This window comes from Mus caroli, unplaced genomic scaffold (genome assembly GCF_978045245.1).
Source record: "Mus caroli unplaced genomic scaffold, Mus_caroli_1 scaffold_1, whole genome shotgun sequence".
NCBI classification, from domain to species: domain Eukaryota; kingdom Metazoa; phylum Chordata; class Mammalia; order Rodentia; family Muridae; genus Mus; species Mus caroli.
The window spans coordinates 22,481,875-22,499,317 of NW_028227256.1; the positions used below are offsets into that span (position 1 = coordinate 22,481,875).

Consider the following 17,443-nt stretch of genomic DNA (forward strand, 5'->3'; position numbering starts at 1 on the left):
ATAGCATTCATGCAGAACTCAGGCATCAGTCTTCTGATACCATCATGGTGTTCTTGGGGTTCAAACTCAAGTCATCAAGATGGCTGATAGGCTGAGCTATCTCACTGGGCGTGAAAGGGGAAAGAGTCAAGTAGCAAAATAAAAATGAAAGATTGAAGAATGGTTGTAATACATATTGGGCCTCAAGATAAAAACTACCTAAGTAGTAGTAACTACTTAGTATTTCAACTTTATGCAGATTTAAAAAGAAATACGCAAATTTAACCTATGGTCTTAGGTGAAGAAAACTTCCTTAATGATGTTTCTTTGAAACAGTATATCTTGCCATCTTTCATAGTTCCTGGTTCTGTTTGAAAAGAATTATGCCAAAATACAAAATTCTGAGACCTTATCAGATTATTTAACATTTCTAGAAGAATTTTTCAAAAATGGAAAAACAACACGATGGGTACTTAGGGGATATGGGATGCATGCCAGATATTAAATAACCAAAAACAAACAGTCAAACAAGAAGCACAAACAAACAAACAAAAACCCTAAACACGAACATTTTTCCATTCAAAGAGCACTTCAGCAGGCATCTTAACCTGAGCTTTCTACTAACTTTTCTTCTAGATAATGAATGACACATAAGTGTCTGCTATAGTCACTTACTGAATAACTACACATAACGCATACCATGTCAACAATTTAATTTGACCTAATTTTACATATTTATGAGGAATAGGGGATGCTTCACTACAGATTCTATCTATAATGTTCCAACAGAATAATTGGCATATTGATCTCTTTAAAAACCAAGACTTTATTGAGAGGACATTCCAATGCCTGTCTTCCAGTTATTTTTCAATCTGCAAATTTATCACTGTCTATAGTCAATCAATTTGCGGTAATACAACATAACTGTTTCTCTATCTGCCTATGACTCCGTATCTGTCCCATACCTCTAATTCTTATCAAAGGTTACTAGCATCTTTGCTTTCCAGAAAACATAGTTACTTTCCACACTGTTTGAAGTTGAAAAGAACCTTCAAGACCAATTCCCTTATTTTACATATGAGAACACAGTAGCTTTCCCCAGGGTCTGTGTGAATTCATTTGTATCACAAGGGGTTATGAGGGAGCCTGCCTTCCAGATGTTCTCTGTTCTGTTCCTTTAATAGTTTATCATGGCCCTATTACTCTCTATTTATACATTTTTCTTTTCTACCTTCCTTCCTTCTTTCCTTCTTGCAAAAATGTCATATTCCTAGACAAATTTCCAGTTTTCTAGAACATAGATTCCCCAAACTTGGAACAATGAGTCTCCCACAGTAAAATATGAGAATATTTAATTGTATTATACAGACCACGATCAACCATGCAACTCTGCTGGACTTTCTAGGAAAAAACAACCAACCAACCATGCAAAGCACTCTATGGTTTTAGGTTGAATATTTGTTTTGTATACTAGGTAGACCGCAGAAGCAAAGAAAACAAAAATCACCCATGAAGAAGTTCTATTTAACATTGAGCAGAAGGCAGTTGAAGTAAATTACCGACTGACTAGAAAAGTTCTGGGAGCTTTTAAGATGTTCAAGAAAAACTAAAACAAGTCACCTGGTAGCATCTAGACAAGAATTCTTTAATGATAAATGTGACAAAATGAACTCCCTTTGAAAATAAGAATCTCATTTTACCTGGGCACTTTTTAGCCTCGAGAAACCTCTCTTTCTTTTGTCCTTTACAGGCAGGAATATATTTTATCTGTAGTGATATATATGAAGCCAGTGTAAAGGCTGAGAATAAACATACTAGTTTCAAAATATTTTCCCAGCAGAACACAACCCAACCCTAATCGATTCAAATTGACCAAGACTCAGTTCCATCCAGGGAAGGGCTTCTTCGGCTGGGAGACACCACGCATCAACATTCGCTTAATAACGAGCCCAGGGAATGTCTGCAAAGCACCATAGCTAGTGTTTCCGATCTTGTTAGGAGGCCATTTTCTGCCGGGTTAAGCTCTGCTTGTTTTTATTTCTTAGACCATTTGTTATGCCTCTGATAAAGCTGCACAGATCATTCACATGCTCCCCTCCTCAACAGCATAAGGCTTTATTTATGAGGCTATGCTGGAAGCGCTCAGAGCAAGGATGGCTGTGTTAACCAAAATGGAACTTGGTCTCAGTCCCCTAGAATGAGGTGCTGTCAGGAAGTAAGTCATTCCGAGTAATGAGATCTCTATGTAAATAGATGCAAATGATATTCCCCATGCACTTTAATAAAGCGGGTGAGACAATAGAACGCAGGGATGAATGTTGGTGGAATTATTAATTGAAGTCTTATATTTTTTAATATCTGAGAGGAAAGAAATAGGTGGATTTCTCCCCAAAATAGTCTCTAATTGAAGAGTATGTTTTTGTCTTAATGTGTCCTGTGTAATTGAAACTTTATTTTGAAGGAAACTGAGATCTTATGCAAATGAAATACAGAACCATGATCCCCAGCACCATGATATTTTCATTTCCTACGATGCCAGGGAAAAGTATTATTAAATACAAGAAAATGGAGAAGACAAATGAATTTTACAATGACCCATTCTATTAGAGGGTGGGATTTTTTTTTGTCGTTGTTTTTTTGTTTGTTTGTTTGTCTATTTTTCTTTCTAATCCTCGGGCAAGTCATGATTAGTAACAAAAAAATAGTAGAGCTTTAATCAGACACCAAAATTGTCTTTGGTGATTGCTTTGAAACACATAATATGCTAATAACCTATTCATTAAATTGCTTTATTCTGTTTTATTTAAAAAGCCCTTTATATTACCAAAGCTAGCTTGACTATTATATAGAATGAACTATAATTACATTTAAAAGAATTTAAAAGATTACAACAGCTTATTTCTTTGTAGCTTACCTCAAAGTAGGCAAAATTAAGTCTAAGTTTTTGTATAGGACCGCTCCAAGAACAAAAACAGATGATTCATCTAATTCTAGGAAGAATAAAATGGAAAGCTATTAGTGAAACCACATAAAAAAAATCCAACCATAGAAAACATTTATCCATTAATCACCAGCTTATTTCAGTACTTGCCTACATAAAGCCAGGTAGCAGAAATTTAGTTGTTCTTAACCATACGTAGGGTAAGTTAGCCACGCCACCTTGCTCAGGTAGTTTTAGAGGTAGTTTGTGATGGTGTTACATGAGGATCAATCTTTTCCCTGACCAGGCTGAGAGTAGAAACCTCCTCAGGTCCTCAGGTCCATTTAAAGGATTTACATTCCCAATGAAATCCCAATGAATTCCCATTGGGGGAAAAGAGCCATATATCTTCAGTAGCATTAAGTTAAAGCTCACCAAAGTGAGAACTAAGACCACAGTGCCTCTTCTGAAATTGCTATTAGAACTGATTTAACATTAGGAGAATTTACTACGACTACGTTTTTTGCTTTTTATTTTTGATTTTTTTTTTCCCTTACATGTGATACACCAAAATAAAATCTGGAAACAATAGTTCATCTTAAGTTGAGATAAACAAGTAACAACAACAACAAAAGGAGGTGAGAATAACAAGAAACATGACTTTGAATTGAAACTTCAGTCATATTTCAACATCTGAAGTTAAAGGGTAAGGCTATGACTTTATTTAAGGATGAATATGTTAAAGGAGAACTACGAACATACCAAGCTCAGGTCAATAGTGTATGGTTCTATTTTCACCCACTTTAATAAATGCTTTCCTTAAATAAATCTGTTTATTTAAAGAACAAGGACAAGTTGTCTACATTTACAAACTTAGATTACAAACATGTTTGGAAAGTATTTCTATATTATGTGGTATATGAAGAATTCTACTTTATGTTCACTAAGTGACCTTGTCAGAAACCTTTGATTCACAGCTCCTACTCGTTCTCATTATTACCTTTTGAAGACACAGGTGTGAAAATGCTTTTTGGAATCACCACGCGATCTTCTGAATTCCTTGCCCAATCTACCATTCCTTTCCGGCCTTTCATTGGGAAGTTGATGTCGGTTAGAACAGATGCAGCAGGAAGCTTCTGAATGCTAGCCACTGTTTGAAAAAGGAAGAATCCTGTCAGAGAAGCTTGCTTTAAATGTCACTGAAAGAAAATTCATCAAATAAAAGCTACGGATACTCAAAATTCAATTTTAAGGTAAACTTACATTTAGTAGAGAATTAAAACATACATATTTATTAGATAACATTGTCCTTTAAGCCTGGGAAATCTTTCATTCACCACTAGGTTTCTTTAGCTTTGACTAGGATTTTTATGATGATGGTCAATGGTTATGTGAGTGTCTTGAAGACACCAACAGAAACAGCCACACTGCTTGGTCATGCCCCTTCTCCATTGTAACTATTAGAAGCCCATACTGCACTTTATAGTAGGCTGAAATACTTAAAAATCTTCTTTTGTCTCCACAATATGTTTTCTTTACATAATTATCAGAATAACCCTGTTACGATTTTTAGATGGGTCCCGGGATGATATGGACAATAAAAGAAACATATTTTTGAGAGAATTGCCAGAATTTAAGTAACACAACACAATACCATGACCACGAAGACAACTTTGTACCAAGAAATATTAGATACATCAGGAGCAATGCAACCTTAAGACTTTTGTCCTAAAATTGCAAGAAATATAATAAAAATAAATAAATAGCTTATATATATTCATATTGGGAATTATGTTTTCACTATTAGAAATACATATTTATTTGATGTGTATGAGTGTTTTGCCTGCATGTATATCTGTGCACCATGTGTAAGCAGTGCCTGTGGAGGCCCAGAGAGAGTACTGCATCATAACCATCCATATGGTTGTTGATAACTGATCCAATGCAGCAGCAGGCAGTGGAGACTCCAGCCCCCTAGAAATACACATTTTATTCCATACTAAAACAAACATAAATGATATGTTTTTGGAGGTCTATGAAATAATAGTCTGTAAATTTATATTACATGTACCCATATTTATAATAATGTATAAGGGTTACAGTGATAAATATTTAAGCACATAAATTATATATATTTAAAATTAAGAAATACAATTTGTAAAATTTTCATAGGCTGTGCATATCCTATAGTAATGCTTCAAGTGGAAAAATAAGGGGAAACCTAAAAAGCTACCACAATAGAAAGGCCAAAGTGAAAACCATTAGGCTTTTTGTAAGTGGATTTTCCTTTAAAGGAACTTGTAATTTAAAACAAGAGAGGATGAAATTAAGATTTTAACAATATTAGTTGTATAAATATATTACTGAACCTCTGGCTTGGTTTCAAATTAAATTGGTTATGTATTATGGCAGTGCACCAGTGAAATTATACTTTATGAAAGCTCTTTGTGGCTATTATACACATCCATTATCAGCACAGGATGGAATTTCATTTGGCCCGCAATTTGACATATTAAAGCTTAAAAAGGATCCGCTAACTAAGTGTTGAAGGAAAAAAGGTACTGGATAAGACATAAATTGGTTACGGATATCAAATGCTATTTTTTTGTTGAATAACGGCTATAATTATTTTCGTTTCTTTTTAAAATTTTTTTAAAGCCAGTATGCTTTTTCTTTCCATAAATAACCCCATTCAAATGTGCTCAAGGCCACAAAACTGACTGTGTCTATAAAAACAGTCAACATGCTGGGAAACATGCATCCTTAACTCTTGAGTTACAATGTGTAAAATTACATTTAATGTCTTTGACCCAAACTTCAATTGCCTTGAAATTTAGAGATCATATAATTCACTAGTCTGTTGTAAAAGCTGACTAGAAGAAAAGAATGTTGTCTTTCCCATATTATTTTCTTCTCCTAAAGAAATTAAACATGAAGTAAATGTCTGGGCCCTCAAGTCTAATCATGTGTTTATTTCTATAAACATTGACCAGAAAACAAAATTAAACACAAAATAAGTTTTAAAGGAAGATATTTGTATCTATCAGATGTCATATTACCCTGGGTAAATGTTAGCTTGATAGCATATTCGTGAATATGTAATTTCATTTTGTGATACTAGCATTCATTTTGCCCCACAAAACTGAAGTCTTTCATTACAGATATGTTATTGGTTAAATATATATATAGAATAAATCGTTAGTGTTTAAACTCTGACTAGACAGAATAGATTATACTTGTTGATACAGTATAGAACAAAGGAATGTAAAAAGAAGTCAATACCACTAATTGGTACCCAAGTCTAAATTCCATTGTCTTCAGCATAAAGAGTACAGAAAACAAATTACTTATACTTATGACTCATTACTTATACTTAGGAATCCAGTTTACGTGTGTGTGTGTGTGTGTAAGTTATTCATTTTTGTTTAAATGGTATTCCATCTTTTAATGTATATACACAACCAAACTGAACTAATTGTTAAGTGCAATAAATCACAAAGATTAACTAGTTCTCACAGCAATGTTTTTCTTAAAATACAATGAGATATTCAATGAAGCCATTATACAAGATGACACTTCAATAGAGTGATGGAGTTTAATTTTTACCTTCTGAATTACCAATGTCTTTGATATTAATGTGTTCTGAATACCAGTGTATTTTAAATAAAGATTACTCCAAACGACTGAGGTGTATGTTTAAGGCTGACATTTTGGCTTCTTAGGAGCACTCAATGGTTATTGAGAAACATACTATGGCATAGCAAAAATAATTCAGAATTGTATTTTTTCCTCTTTTTAGGTTCTTGTGTATGACATTGGGATCAATCCAGTTCCCAAATCTTGTATATAACTTGGGAACTAGTTAGTCGTTAAGGAAATGGGACAAGCTTCTAGGCAGGTGAGATTCAACAAATGAATTTTTTAAACTACAAGTTAGTAAATATGTGAGTTTTACTGATAAAGAGGAAATCAAAGCATGCATGAATGGCTATGCTGCATCTCTGGAGTAAGTGGTTAATTAAATGCAGTCCGAGAAGCACACAGAAGGTGGAGAAGCTTTCCTCAAAAATAGCCTTTTACAGATAGATTATGGTTCTTAGATGAAAGATGATAGAATAGTGTGTTTCTGGATAAATAGTGTGCGTCTTCAAAGATCTAAGAAGTTCCCTGAATCGAGTGTAATGTGTTTTCATTGTAAACCTAGATTTGATTTCTCATGCAGTAAAACAAGTGACTCATCATGGTAACCATTGGAGTGAAGCCAGCAGACTGGGTTTTCATCATGCCTGTTATTTGCCAAGCTCTAAAATGATCAAGGTCCAATATATGTGCTTTTCTCTCATTTATAACTTTTTTTAATAGGATTGCATTTATTCTTTCCAGGTTTTATATATGCTTACAACATATCCACCTCCACTCTCTCCTTCCAAGTCTTCCCAACACCCATCAACACACACTTCTCCCCCACCCCGCCAAAAGCTTGTATCTATTTTTTCATTATCCTTCTTTCTAAAAATTTTGTTTAGCAGAAACTTGAGGAAATTTTTGTAGTAGAGAAGTCTAAAGCATAAAGTTTGAGCTTGCTTGCTTGTTTGCTTGCTTGCTTGCTTCCTTCTTCCTTCCCTTCCTCCCTCCCTCACACTCCCTCTCTCCCTCCCTCTCTCTCTCTCTCTCTCTCTCTCTCTCCCTCCCTCCCTCTCTCTCTCTCTCTCTCTCTCTCTCTCTCTTTCTTTCTTTCACTTATTTCATGATCCTTCCCTTTAAACAAAGCAGGAAATCATAAGGTTTTTATCCTACATCATTGTGGAAGTTAAGGAGAATGAAGACTGTTATTCATCATTGTAGTGAGTTTGTTCCACATACAAACTGGATATAGTAAATTTGATATATCATCTGAATTAAAGACAGAAATGCAAGGCATGAGGAAAGAAAAACCTTGAGAGCCAAAGGCACATGGATGAACATACCAAAGATGAGCAAAGGAACCAAATTAAGGCTAGTAAAGAATTTTTCATGTACATACCTGTTTTATTTAGCCTTGGACACCATTTTGCCCTGGACTCGGGTCCTGGGTGTTTCTCTGTGTACAGTTTGTGTAAGTATTAGGAGAATTCCCTATCCATCTCAAAACTCTCAGTTGAAGATAATTTTCAGTGTCTGGGAGGTACTTGTTTTTATAGCATCTAAAAGGCCCTGGGTCTAATGATTTAGAACATATAAACTGGATGTGATGGCACTTCCTTATAAATCTAGCATTAGGTAGGTGGGAGCTCTGGGATCAGAAATTCAAAATCATCCTGAACAACATATCAAGTCAGAGACTAACCTGGGCAACATGAAACCCTGTCTCAAAAAAACAAAACAACAACAAAAACAAAACAACAACAACAAAAATACAAAGCACAAGATTAGCAACAATGAAACCAAAAAAAAAAAAAAAAGCTATAATAAATATAAAGAGAAATACCTCATGAATTCAAAAAGCTATGTGGCCGAGTAAATGGTTATCTTCTCTGTGCCTTAATATCTTCTTCTGTAACATGGGCCCAACACTATAATTTCCTTGCTGGGCTATGAGAAAATGACCCAAGTATCTATCAATAGTAGTCTAGCCAGAACTACATCCAGAGAACAGGTGCTTCTATGATAGTGTTGGCTATTACTCTTGGAGCAAATTTTCATGTAATTTTTTCAAGAAAGCTACTACATGGTGGGTTGTGCATCATAACAAAGTATTTAACATTTACCGCAACATTATCTTTGGATTTCTTTGAGTGACCCAGACAAGAGATTATGTCTTGAGTGCTTTATATTAACTGCATTCATTTACCCAGAGTCAGGAACCACACTGCAAATAAACAGAACTCAAAATGTAGTGTTGAAATGTAGCACCCAGAGAGGCGAGTACAAGTCCTGTATACTCTGACTTGTTTACTTTACCCTTAACTTTTTTTTTCTCCGTTTTCTTTTTCTTTCATTCTTTCTCCCTCTGGTTTTCCTTTCTGATTGACTCTAGCAGAATGAACTTAAGTTTTTGTTTCCTTCCTTCCTTCCTTCCTTCCTTCCTTCCTTCCTTCCTTCCTTCCTTCCTTCCTTCCTTCCTTCCTTCCTCCCTCCCTCCCTCCCTCCCTCCCTCCCTCCCTCCCTCTCTCCTTCCTTCCTTCCTTCCTTTCTTTTTTTTTTTTTTTTGGATTTTGGGGGGAATATAGATGATCGTTCAGGTTAAAAACCAACTGCTTCAATAAGGAGAATAAAAGCATCATGGACAACAAACTCAGAGGCAGCAAAGAGTCCTTCAGAAGCACTATGTTCAAGCATCATCCCAAGTGCTCAGTGCAATGAGTCACATTCTGGACCACTCATGAAAAATGATCAGAAGAAACACCCAGGGAAGGGAGCCTTGCAGCCACACACACAAAAAATTGTATGGGTATACAGAAGGTGTTTAAAGGCTGTCTTAAAAACAGCCTTTTTTATTGTGGGTTATTGTGTCAATGTTTCAGACATATTTGAAGTTCGCATCATTTTTCTTGTTCCTTCAAATGAAATAACTGCTTAGCATCAATATTGGAAAATTTTCCAGTTATCAAAATGGATTTACTTGTGGTAAATATCACTCAAGATTTTTTTAGGTGGTCATCTGTATAGCTTCTCTAGGAAGAGATTGGGGCTGGAGAATAAGACATCATGTTTTGGTATGGTAGGATATACCTATTGGTTTCCTTAGTATATTCTTAAAAAGTAGATTCACTGAGTGGCACTTCTGAAAATTTCAGAGGATTTAGCAGTAAAAAACTTGTAGTTTAGGTTGATATAGTCATGCTGACTCCTCAGCAAACACTGAGGATGTCTAAGAAGGGAGGAAAGACAGCTCTTTTCTGGCCGTATTGGTTAATTTAGGAGCTTGACACTTGGTATTCACTATTTAATTCATTCAACAAGTATTTTGTCAAACATCTCTTCGTTGCAAGACACTGTTTTTAACATGACACTTAGCAAGAAACCTTAGAAGTGATATCTCAATTACCCTAAAAATTATCTCAGGAGGCATTATTATTGTGGTTGTCTTCATTGCTATTATGAAGGTCTTTGTTTTACAAATAAGGAATCAGGATATGTTTGAGCTACTTCTCCAAGGTTGTAAGTAGTCTCATGAGGATTCAAATCCCAGTTTGTCTACTCAGATTTGTGCAGCCTGGTGCAGTTTGATTTTATCTAGCAAATGAACATCAAATGTAGTGTCTGCTTCATTGTTCTGTTTTTTCACTGAGAAGAAAAGACAGATTCAGGTTTTTGGTCTGAGGCAATAAAACACTCATGCCCATCAAATCAAACCTAGATGTCATTGAAGAACAATGGTTTTAAAAATACCATATGTAATTCCCTTTGCATGCACTCTGTTTATGTTCTAACATCTCCATGAAAAAAATCCTTTCTTAAAATTCTGCCACAGTAGTCTGCAGGAAACATTCAGATATTTCCATAAATAGAACTTTAATTGTTCACACCACCAACACTTCACTTTGGTATGCTGACATCATGGGATTCTTTCCCAAAGGTGGGGATTAGAATGTTGAAGGTCATAGAGAAAGGGAGAGATGGATAGGATGTGATGCTTATCTGTATCTTCCCTGTAAACAGCAGCAGTGGGCAGGACATGCTTCGGACCAGTGAGACTCATCCCTTTCATTACCACCACCTCCATTAGAGAGTTTAAGATGCCCAAGTCCAAGCTGGGCATGGTGGCGCATGCCTTTAATCCCAGCACTTGGGAGGCAGAGGCAGGTGGATTTCTGAGTTTGAGGCCAGTCTGGTCTACAATGTGAGTTCCAAGACAGCCAGGGCTATACAGAGAAACCCTGTCTTGATATAGCTGTCTCTTGTGAGACTATGCTGGGGCCTAGCAAACACAGAAGTGGATGATCACAGTCAGCTATTGGATGGATCACACGGCCCCCAATGGAGGAGCTAGAGAAATTACCCAAGGAGCTAAAGGGAACTGCAACCCTATAGGTGGAACAAACCAGTACCCCAGAGCTCTTGTCTCTACCTGCATATGTATCAAAGGATGGCCTAGTTGGCCATCACTGCAAACAGAGGCCCATTGGACTTGCAAACTTTATATGCCCCAGTACAGGGGAACCCCAGGGCCAAAAAGGGGGAGTGGGTGGGTAGGGGATTGGGGGGGTGGGTATGGGGGACTTTTGGGATAGCATTGAAAATGTAAACGAGGAAAATACCTAATAAAAAATAAATTAAAAGAAAAAGAAAAACAAAACAAAACAAACAAACAAACAAAAAGATGCCCAAGTCCTAGTGACACAATATACAAACTTAGATGAGAAACTTCCTTGCTCAAGTTCTCAATTTCTCTTGTTAGGGAAAACAAAAGAAAAGAAAAGAAAACAAAACCTTGGGTCAGTTAAATGTAGACAAACTAGATGAGGCCAAAAGTAAGTAACAATGTAGGACTTTTCTGAGTTCCTTCTTCAGCTTCTAAGTCTTAAATATTATGTATGATTCAACTATATAATTAACTATTTTTCATATTCCTTCCTGTATCAAAGCTTCACATTCTATTTTTCTTTCATTTTCCATTACCCATTTCAAATAAGGGATCTGACAATAGAATGTGTTTCTGATTTTAATTTTGTTTTTGTTTGTTTTGTTTGTTTAGGCATAGGCACTCATGGGGGAAACTCCTTCAACTTCTTAGCACATAATTCTCATTTCTTAAGCATTGAGGAAAGAGTCCAAGGCCATTCCTGTGAGCCGTGTACAAGTAGGAATATCTTCACCAGAAATAGGTAAATTATTGCCTGCAACAAATATGTCTGTCCCCTTTGCTTTATTTTGTGTCACTTAAAAACTAAAAAGATATTTTTCATATACTTTAAACAATTGGAAAAATCAAGAATAATTCTTCCTAGGATGTGATAATTAAATAAAATTAAAATATCAATGGCTGTAAATAAAGTTTGGTGGAACTCAGCAACACCTAGGATTTCTTTATGGCCATTCATTACTTTCAGGGCACAATGGCAGAATTGCATAGCTGCAACAGAGATGGTGATCCTGAAATTTTTACCAGCTAGGCATTTAGAAGAAATGGGTTAGCCACACTAATCTTGACACAATTTCGGGACATTCTGTTTTGGAATGATTTTTTTTTTTAAACAAGTAGAATAAAAAAAAATCACTTTAGAATGATCATTTACTGCACTGTTTATTGAAAACCCTTTCTGACTATGGTGTTTTTTTCCATATTACACATAACACAGTGGAGAAGATGCCCAATTATTATACTAATTTCTTTTCTATTTCAAGAACGTTATGTCTATGATCTTTTGGAAAACACACTCACAGATATTCATTTTCTTTATGCAGATACTTCAGAATTCTAATCCTACCTAATACAAAGTAAGATATGAGATGGAAAATTATTTTTGCATGTATACATAAGTAGTAAAACCAAATTAATTTAGAACATACTTTAGGTTAAAGTCTAATTCCAACCAGTGCAATTTCTATAGAGGGGGACAATTATAATTAACTGAGTATAAAACAATAAGGAGCTGGAAAATGACAGCATTGATGTTTCTCATACACTCCCTTATTTATTTGAAGCTGAAGGTTGCCTAAACCCAATCAGAAACAAGGCCAGAAGCTCCGAGGAGTTAGGGCTCAGCAATACCAAGCCCCTCAGATATTGACTCACACGTTACCTTAAGGAGCTAAAGGGATCTGCAACCCTATAGTTGGAACAACATGCTGAACTAACCAGTACCCCGGAGCTCTTGTCTCTAGCTGCATATGTATCAAAAGATGGCCTAGTCGGCCATCACTGGAAAGAGAGGCCCATTGGACTTGCAAACTTTATATGCCCCAATACAGGGGAATGCCAGGGCCAAAAGAATGGGAATGGGTGGGTAGGGAAGTGGGGGGCGGTATGGGGGACTTTTGGGATAGCATTGGAAATGTAATTGAGGAAAATATGTAATAAAAAATATTAAAAAAAAAAAAGAGCAGAATCCATGAGGAGTACCTGTCTTGATAGGAGTGAAGACATCATTACTGACTTACACATTAATTTGTGAATATATACATCCAATAAGTCTCCTTTAAACTACAGAGTATTCCAAGAACTTCCCTACCACTGAAATCTGGGGACTAAAAAGGAAACAGGAAGTATTTGTCCTTAAAATGCTGAAATCGACCTCCAAGGGAAAATGACAGTTCATAGCATTCTAGATTGTAAGTAGTGTCACTATAAATTAAATGGCGGATGAGGTGGACAATAGGAAGTAGATCAAGAAAAACCACTCTGAACATGAATGTCTGAGGTGGGTTCACAGATAGTTCCTAGTTGAGAAGGAGAAGGAAAAGAAGAGGAGGATGAGGAAGAGGAGGAAGAGGAGGCAGGATCCACTGCCTCTGCTGGTCCAGGGACTAGTAAAGGCCAATGATGTTCCAAAGGCATCAGAACAGTACAGAGAGAGAAAAAAAGAAAGAAAGAAAGGGCATTTTGAATAGTGAAATGGTAAGACATGAGAACACTTATTATATTACATTAATACTAATAGTGATACCATATTCAGCGGGCAGAGTATTTAGTTAGGATACAAGGCTGAATATAATCTTGTAAGTTACAGAGCCTGGTCCAGAAATTGATTATATTTAGAAAATAGAAATATAAATTGGCTATAGGTGGAACAACAATATGAACTAACCAGTAACCCCAGAGTTCGTGTCTCTACATGCATATGTAGCAGAAGATAGCCTAGTTGGCCATCATTGGGAACAGAGGCCCCTTGGTTTTGCAAACTTTATATGCCCCAGTACAGGGGAATGCCAGGGTCAAGAAGTGGGAGTGAGTGGGTAGGGGAGCAGGGCAGGGGGGTGGTATAGGAGACTTTCGGGATAGCATTTGAAATGTAAATGAAGAAAGTATCTAATAAAACATTGAAAAAAAAAAGAAATATAAATTGGATGCCCTCAAGTTAGAACTAAAGGTTGACATATAGAGATGAATACATTTTCCAGCATGGAGAATGTTGGAAATCCAACAGCATGGGGAACTCATTCATTCAGTAAATACTAATTGAGCTCCAATTCTATGCAAAGCCCAGTTATACATCTGGGGATGTGCCTATGAGAAACAGTGAATTTACTGACCTTGTAACACTGGCATGCAATTTGAAGAGAAACCATATGAGCATGGTGAGAAATTATTTACAATCTGAAGTTACTTTTTTCCTTCAGAAAAATTTTAATTGTTGACTATAGTCATACTATCCATAATGTCTCTGATTTCACCCTGTTTCACCCTGTCTCTGATGCTAAGGAAGGCAGAGCCCCAATCAGCACATGGATAGGAGGAAGTTTTTGTAGGTTTCAAAAGCTCCAAATTCTTCCAACTATAGAAGAGACCTTAAAAACCAGGGCCACTAAGACATTTGTAAATCGTGCAGATGATAGGGCTGCTTGATACATATATAAACAAACAATAAAACATGGCAGACAAACGTTTAGATGTCGCCAACTTAATGCAGAAAATACTGTCTTCTAAAAATAATTCAAGGGAGCTGCAATTTGACTCATGACATACAAATACACAGAAAAGAGGAGTCCCTCCTTCATATACCAATTGCCTCGAAATCCTTATGGGTGTTTACTGTCATTACATGCCAGAAGGCAATTGTGCCATATGCCTAATCTAAATCACACAGCACATTGTTTCGATTATTACACTATCTGCCTAGAAGTATAACATCGTTTTCCTCATTGTAAAAATGCGTATCAAGCATAATATTTAGATTAAAAAAATATACAGGGTAGCAAATTTTAGTAGCAGTTTTAAAGTTTTCTAGGGGAAGAGACTATGGTCAGACTGACTGGAATAAGTTACACATCCAGTCAGTAGGAAAACCTATAATTTTCCCTCTGTGTGCTTTACAAAATAAAGGCGCTATTACTTTCCAGCTATCAAATATATTTAACATAGAATCCTGGCAGTAACCCCTCAGGGAAGTTTCTATTTTATTTTACTTTATTCTGAGAGTGCCATCAGAGGACTTGGGTGATGAGGTGACTTGTGTTAGTCACTGAATGCGATTAGCCATGTGTCAAGACTGAAAGCCAGCACAATTTATCTTACTCCTATATATTTTTATTGGACATGGTCTTGTTATGTAGCTCAGGATGGCATCGAATGCCCTATCATCTTGACTCGAAGACTGGAGTTCTGAAACTACAGAAGTGTACTTTTATACCTGGCCAGCATTTTTGGAAAGCTACAGAATAGCTTTTCTGCCCCTCTCCCCACCTGCTAGGACAGAAGACTGTTGGTTTCTAATCTGAGTCTGTTTTTTGGTTTGCAAATTTAGATCAAAGCCTCATACTGCGGGAAGGGTATTTTGGTAAAGAGGGAGAAGTCAGCACAAGTTTCTTGGTGTAGCCAAATAAAGCAAGAAAGCATTTCCAAAGCAAGAGACTCATGAAAACAGAAAAGGAGGAAATAAATTGTTATGAGGGACTCATTGCTTCTGTTCTTTACATGGTTATTATTACAGAGTCAGACCACCATTGTCATAGAGATGAGCAATTATTTCCATAGAAACAGCTGAAACAGGATTAGCTTTCATAGTGGCACATACGGTAGCGTCCTTTCATTAAAGAAAAAATTACAAGGAAGGATACAATATGACACTTTAAATAATTCTAAATCCTTACACTATCAGATAAACCAGTAGGTACTAGCACAGTTTAAATTTTTAAGTCTTGCTTCCAGAAGGCTTTAGATTTGATCATTCCATTTATACTCACAAGTGTGAATCTACCAGATTTTAAAGGAATTAATCGTAAACAAAAGGAAAGAACGACGGAAAAGCCTATGATTCTTATAACTTTTAGATCAAAGTTCTCCATGGAAACAAAAAGCCATCCCATGTCCCAGATGTCCCTTCTGCTCACTCCCCTGTCAGAAAAAGCTTCCCCAGCTGCAGGCCCTGGAAGGTGTAAAAATGAAGATCAAAGCTACTCCCTCTTGCAAAGTCTCTCTTCATAGCTCTCAAATGCTAAACGTCCCTCAGTAGCTTTAGTGTGGATACTACAGACAATCAAATTGAAGACTTTTATGGCTAGGTGTATGTGTCAATGTATAAGAAAATCAATAGCTCTCCTATGGTCAATCAGAAAATTTAATATTGAGGTTATTATTCTCTATTAAAAGATAACTGCCCAGAACATTTAAATATGAACTTCACCATCTCTGTTACATTAATTCACTCCTACAGGCTGCAGTTTTTCCCTCATAGGCATGCATGCCTTGGCTAGACACGAAAGTTTCTATTTTATTTCCCATTGTTTTTCTCCAAGGTCTTGGAAAGTTTATTCATTCTCTATTGCTGATATTGTAAACTGGGGTTCGTGTGTCCTGGGTTTTAGAGATCAAGATGTTTCCCTCAGTGTGGATAAGTGCAGAACAAAATATTCAATGGCAAACATACAAAAACCTAATGGGAGGCTCCAAAGCGTCAAAGTGACTAACAATTTTATTGAGAAGTATAGATTTTTGAATCTGGTTAATTTTAGTGTGATGATTGCTTTTACTGTCAAGTTATTTTTGAAAATAATGTTTATAAAATAAAACAAAGAATACATAAATACAAAATAAAGACTACGTGGTAGAGACAGAAAATTGTTCCTATAGCAACCCATTCTCTGCAGGATGGTAGATGTAGGAGTCTAGACTGAATGAGGAACAAGTCTATAACCATTCCTTGGGTAAGATGTGTTACACAACATGTATAACAGGAAAATTCATATTCGTAATAACGGTATGAATAATTGGGCAGAAAAAAAACATTTTAAAATTTTTAATGAAATAAGTATTTATGAAGACTGTTGCTGCAAAAGAAAAAAAAATGGTCAGGAATAATTTAACAGTGATGAGCAAAACCAGAACATATGAATAAGTTACCCGAGGGTCATAGTTTAAAAAGGATAATTTAACCTAAATTCTTAATAGAACAGAAGTAGGTTTGAGGGTGGTTGGCTGGACAAAAGAAAGAGACAAATCTTGAATTGTTATTTACTGAGATACAAAGGGAAAAGTCATTTATTCTGAAGGCAAATCACTGACATAGGACAAACCATGCAAGTGTCTTCCACACACCTACAACAGGGCAGTCAAAAAAACAGCACCATGAACATCTAGACACCATTAATTTGGGAACTTCTCTAGAGTATAACCTGAACTTTTGTTAGGAAAGCATAAGAAATGAGGATGCAATGAATAGAAATGTTTTCTATCCATTGTACTCCCATGAGACTTCTGAAAATAGAGTTTTGGACTACTAGTCTCTGTCTGACACTTTGTAGTTGTCCTTAAAATGCGTACTCAAAAGACGCAAACCTGAGGTACCTCGAAGAAGAGATTCCAAAGCTTTATGTTATTTCTTGGAGACAAGCCAATAAGGAAACAGGAGTCAAAAATTATTAAATAGTAATTTAGGAATGACTAAATAAGATAGTCACAGCAGA

The 17,443-nt window shown here is 36.1% G+C and overlaps 1 protein-coding gene across 2 annotated transcripts in view; it reads right to left on the minus strand.

Moving 5' to 3' along the window:
- Adgrb3 (adhesion G protein-coupled receptor B3) overlaps nucleotides 1-17,443 on the minus strand; it is a 737,533-nt gene that overhangs the window by 340,321 nt on the left and 379,769 nt on the right. For both annotated transcript variants that reach the window (XM_029468446.2, XM_021163961.3), the window contains exons 13-14: nucleotides 3,900-4,049; nucleotides 2,894-2,969 (exon numbers count right to left, since the gene is read on the minus strand). In XM_029468446.2, coding sequence (XP_029324306.1) covers nucleotides 2,894-2,969; nucleotides 3,900-4,049 — 226 coding nt within the window. The remainder of the gene's footprint in view (nucleotides 1-2,893; nucleotides 2,970-3,899; nucleotides 4,050-17,443) is intronic.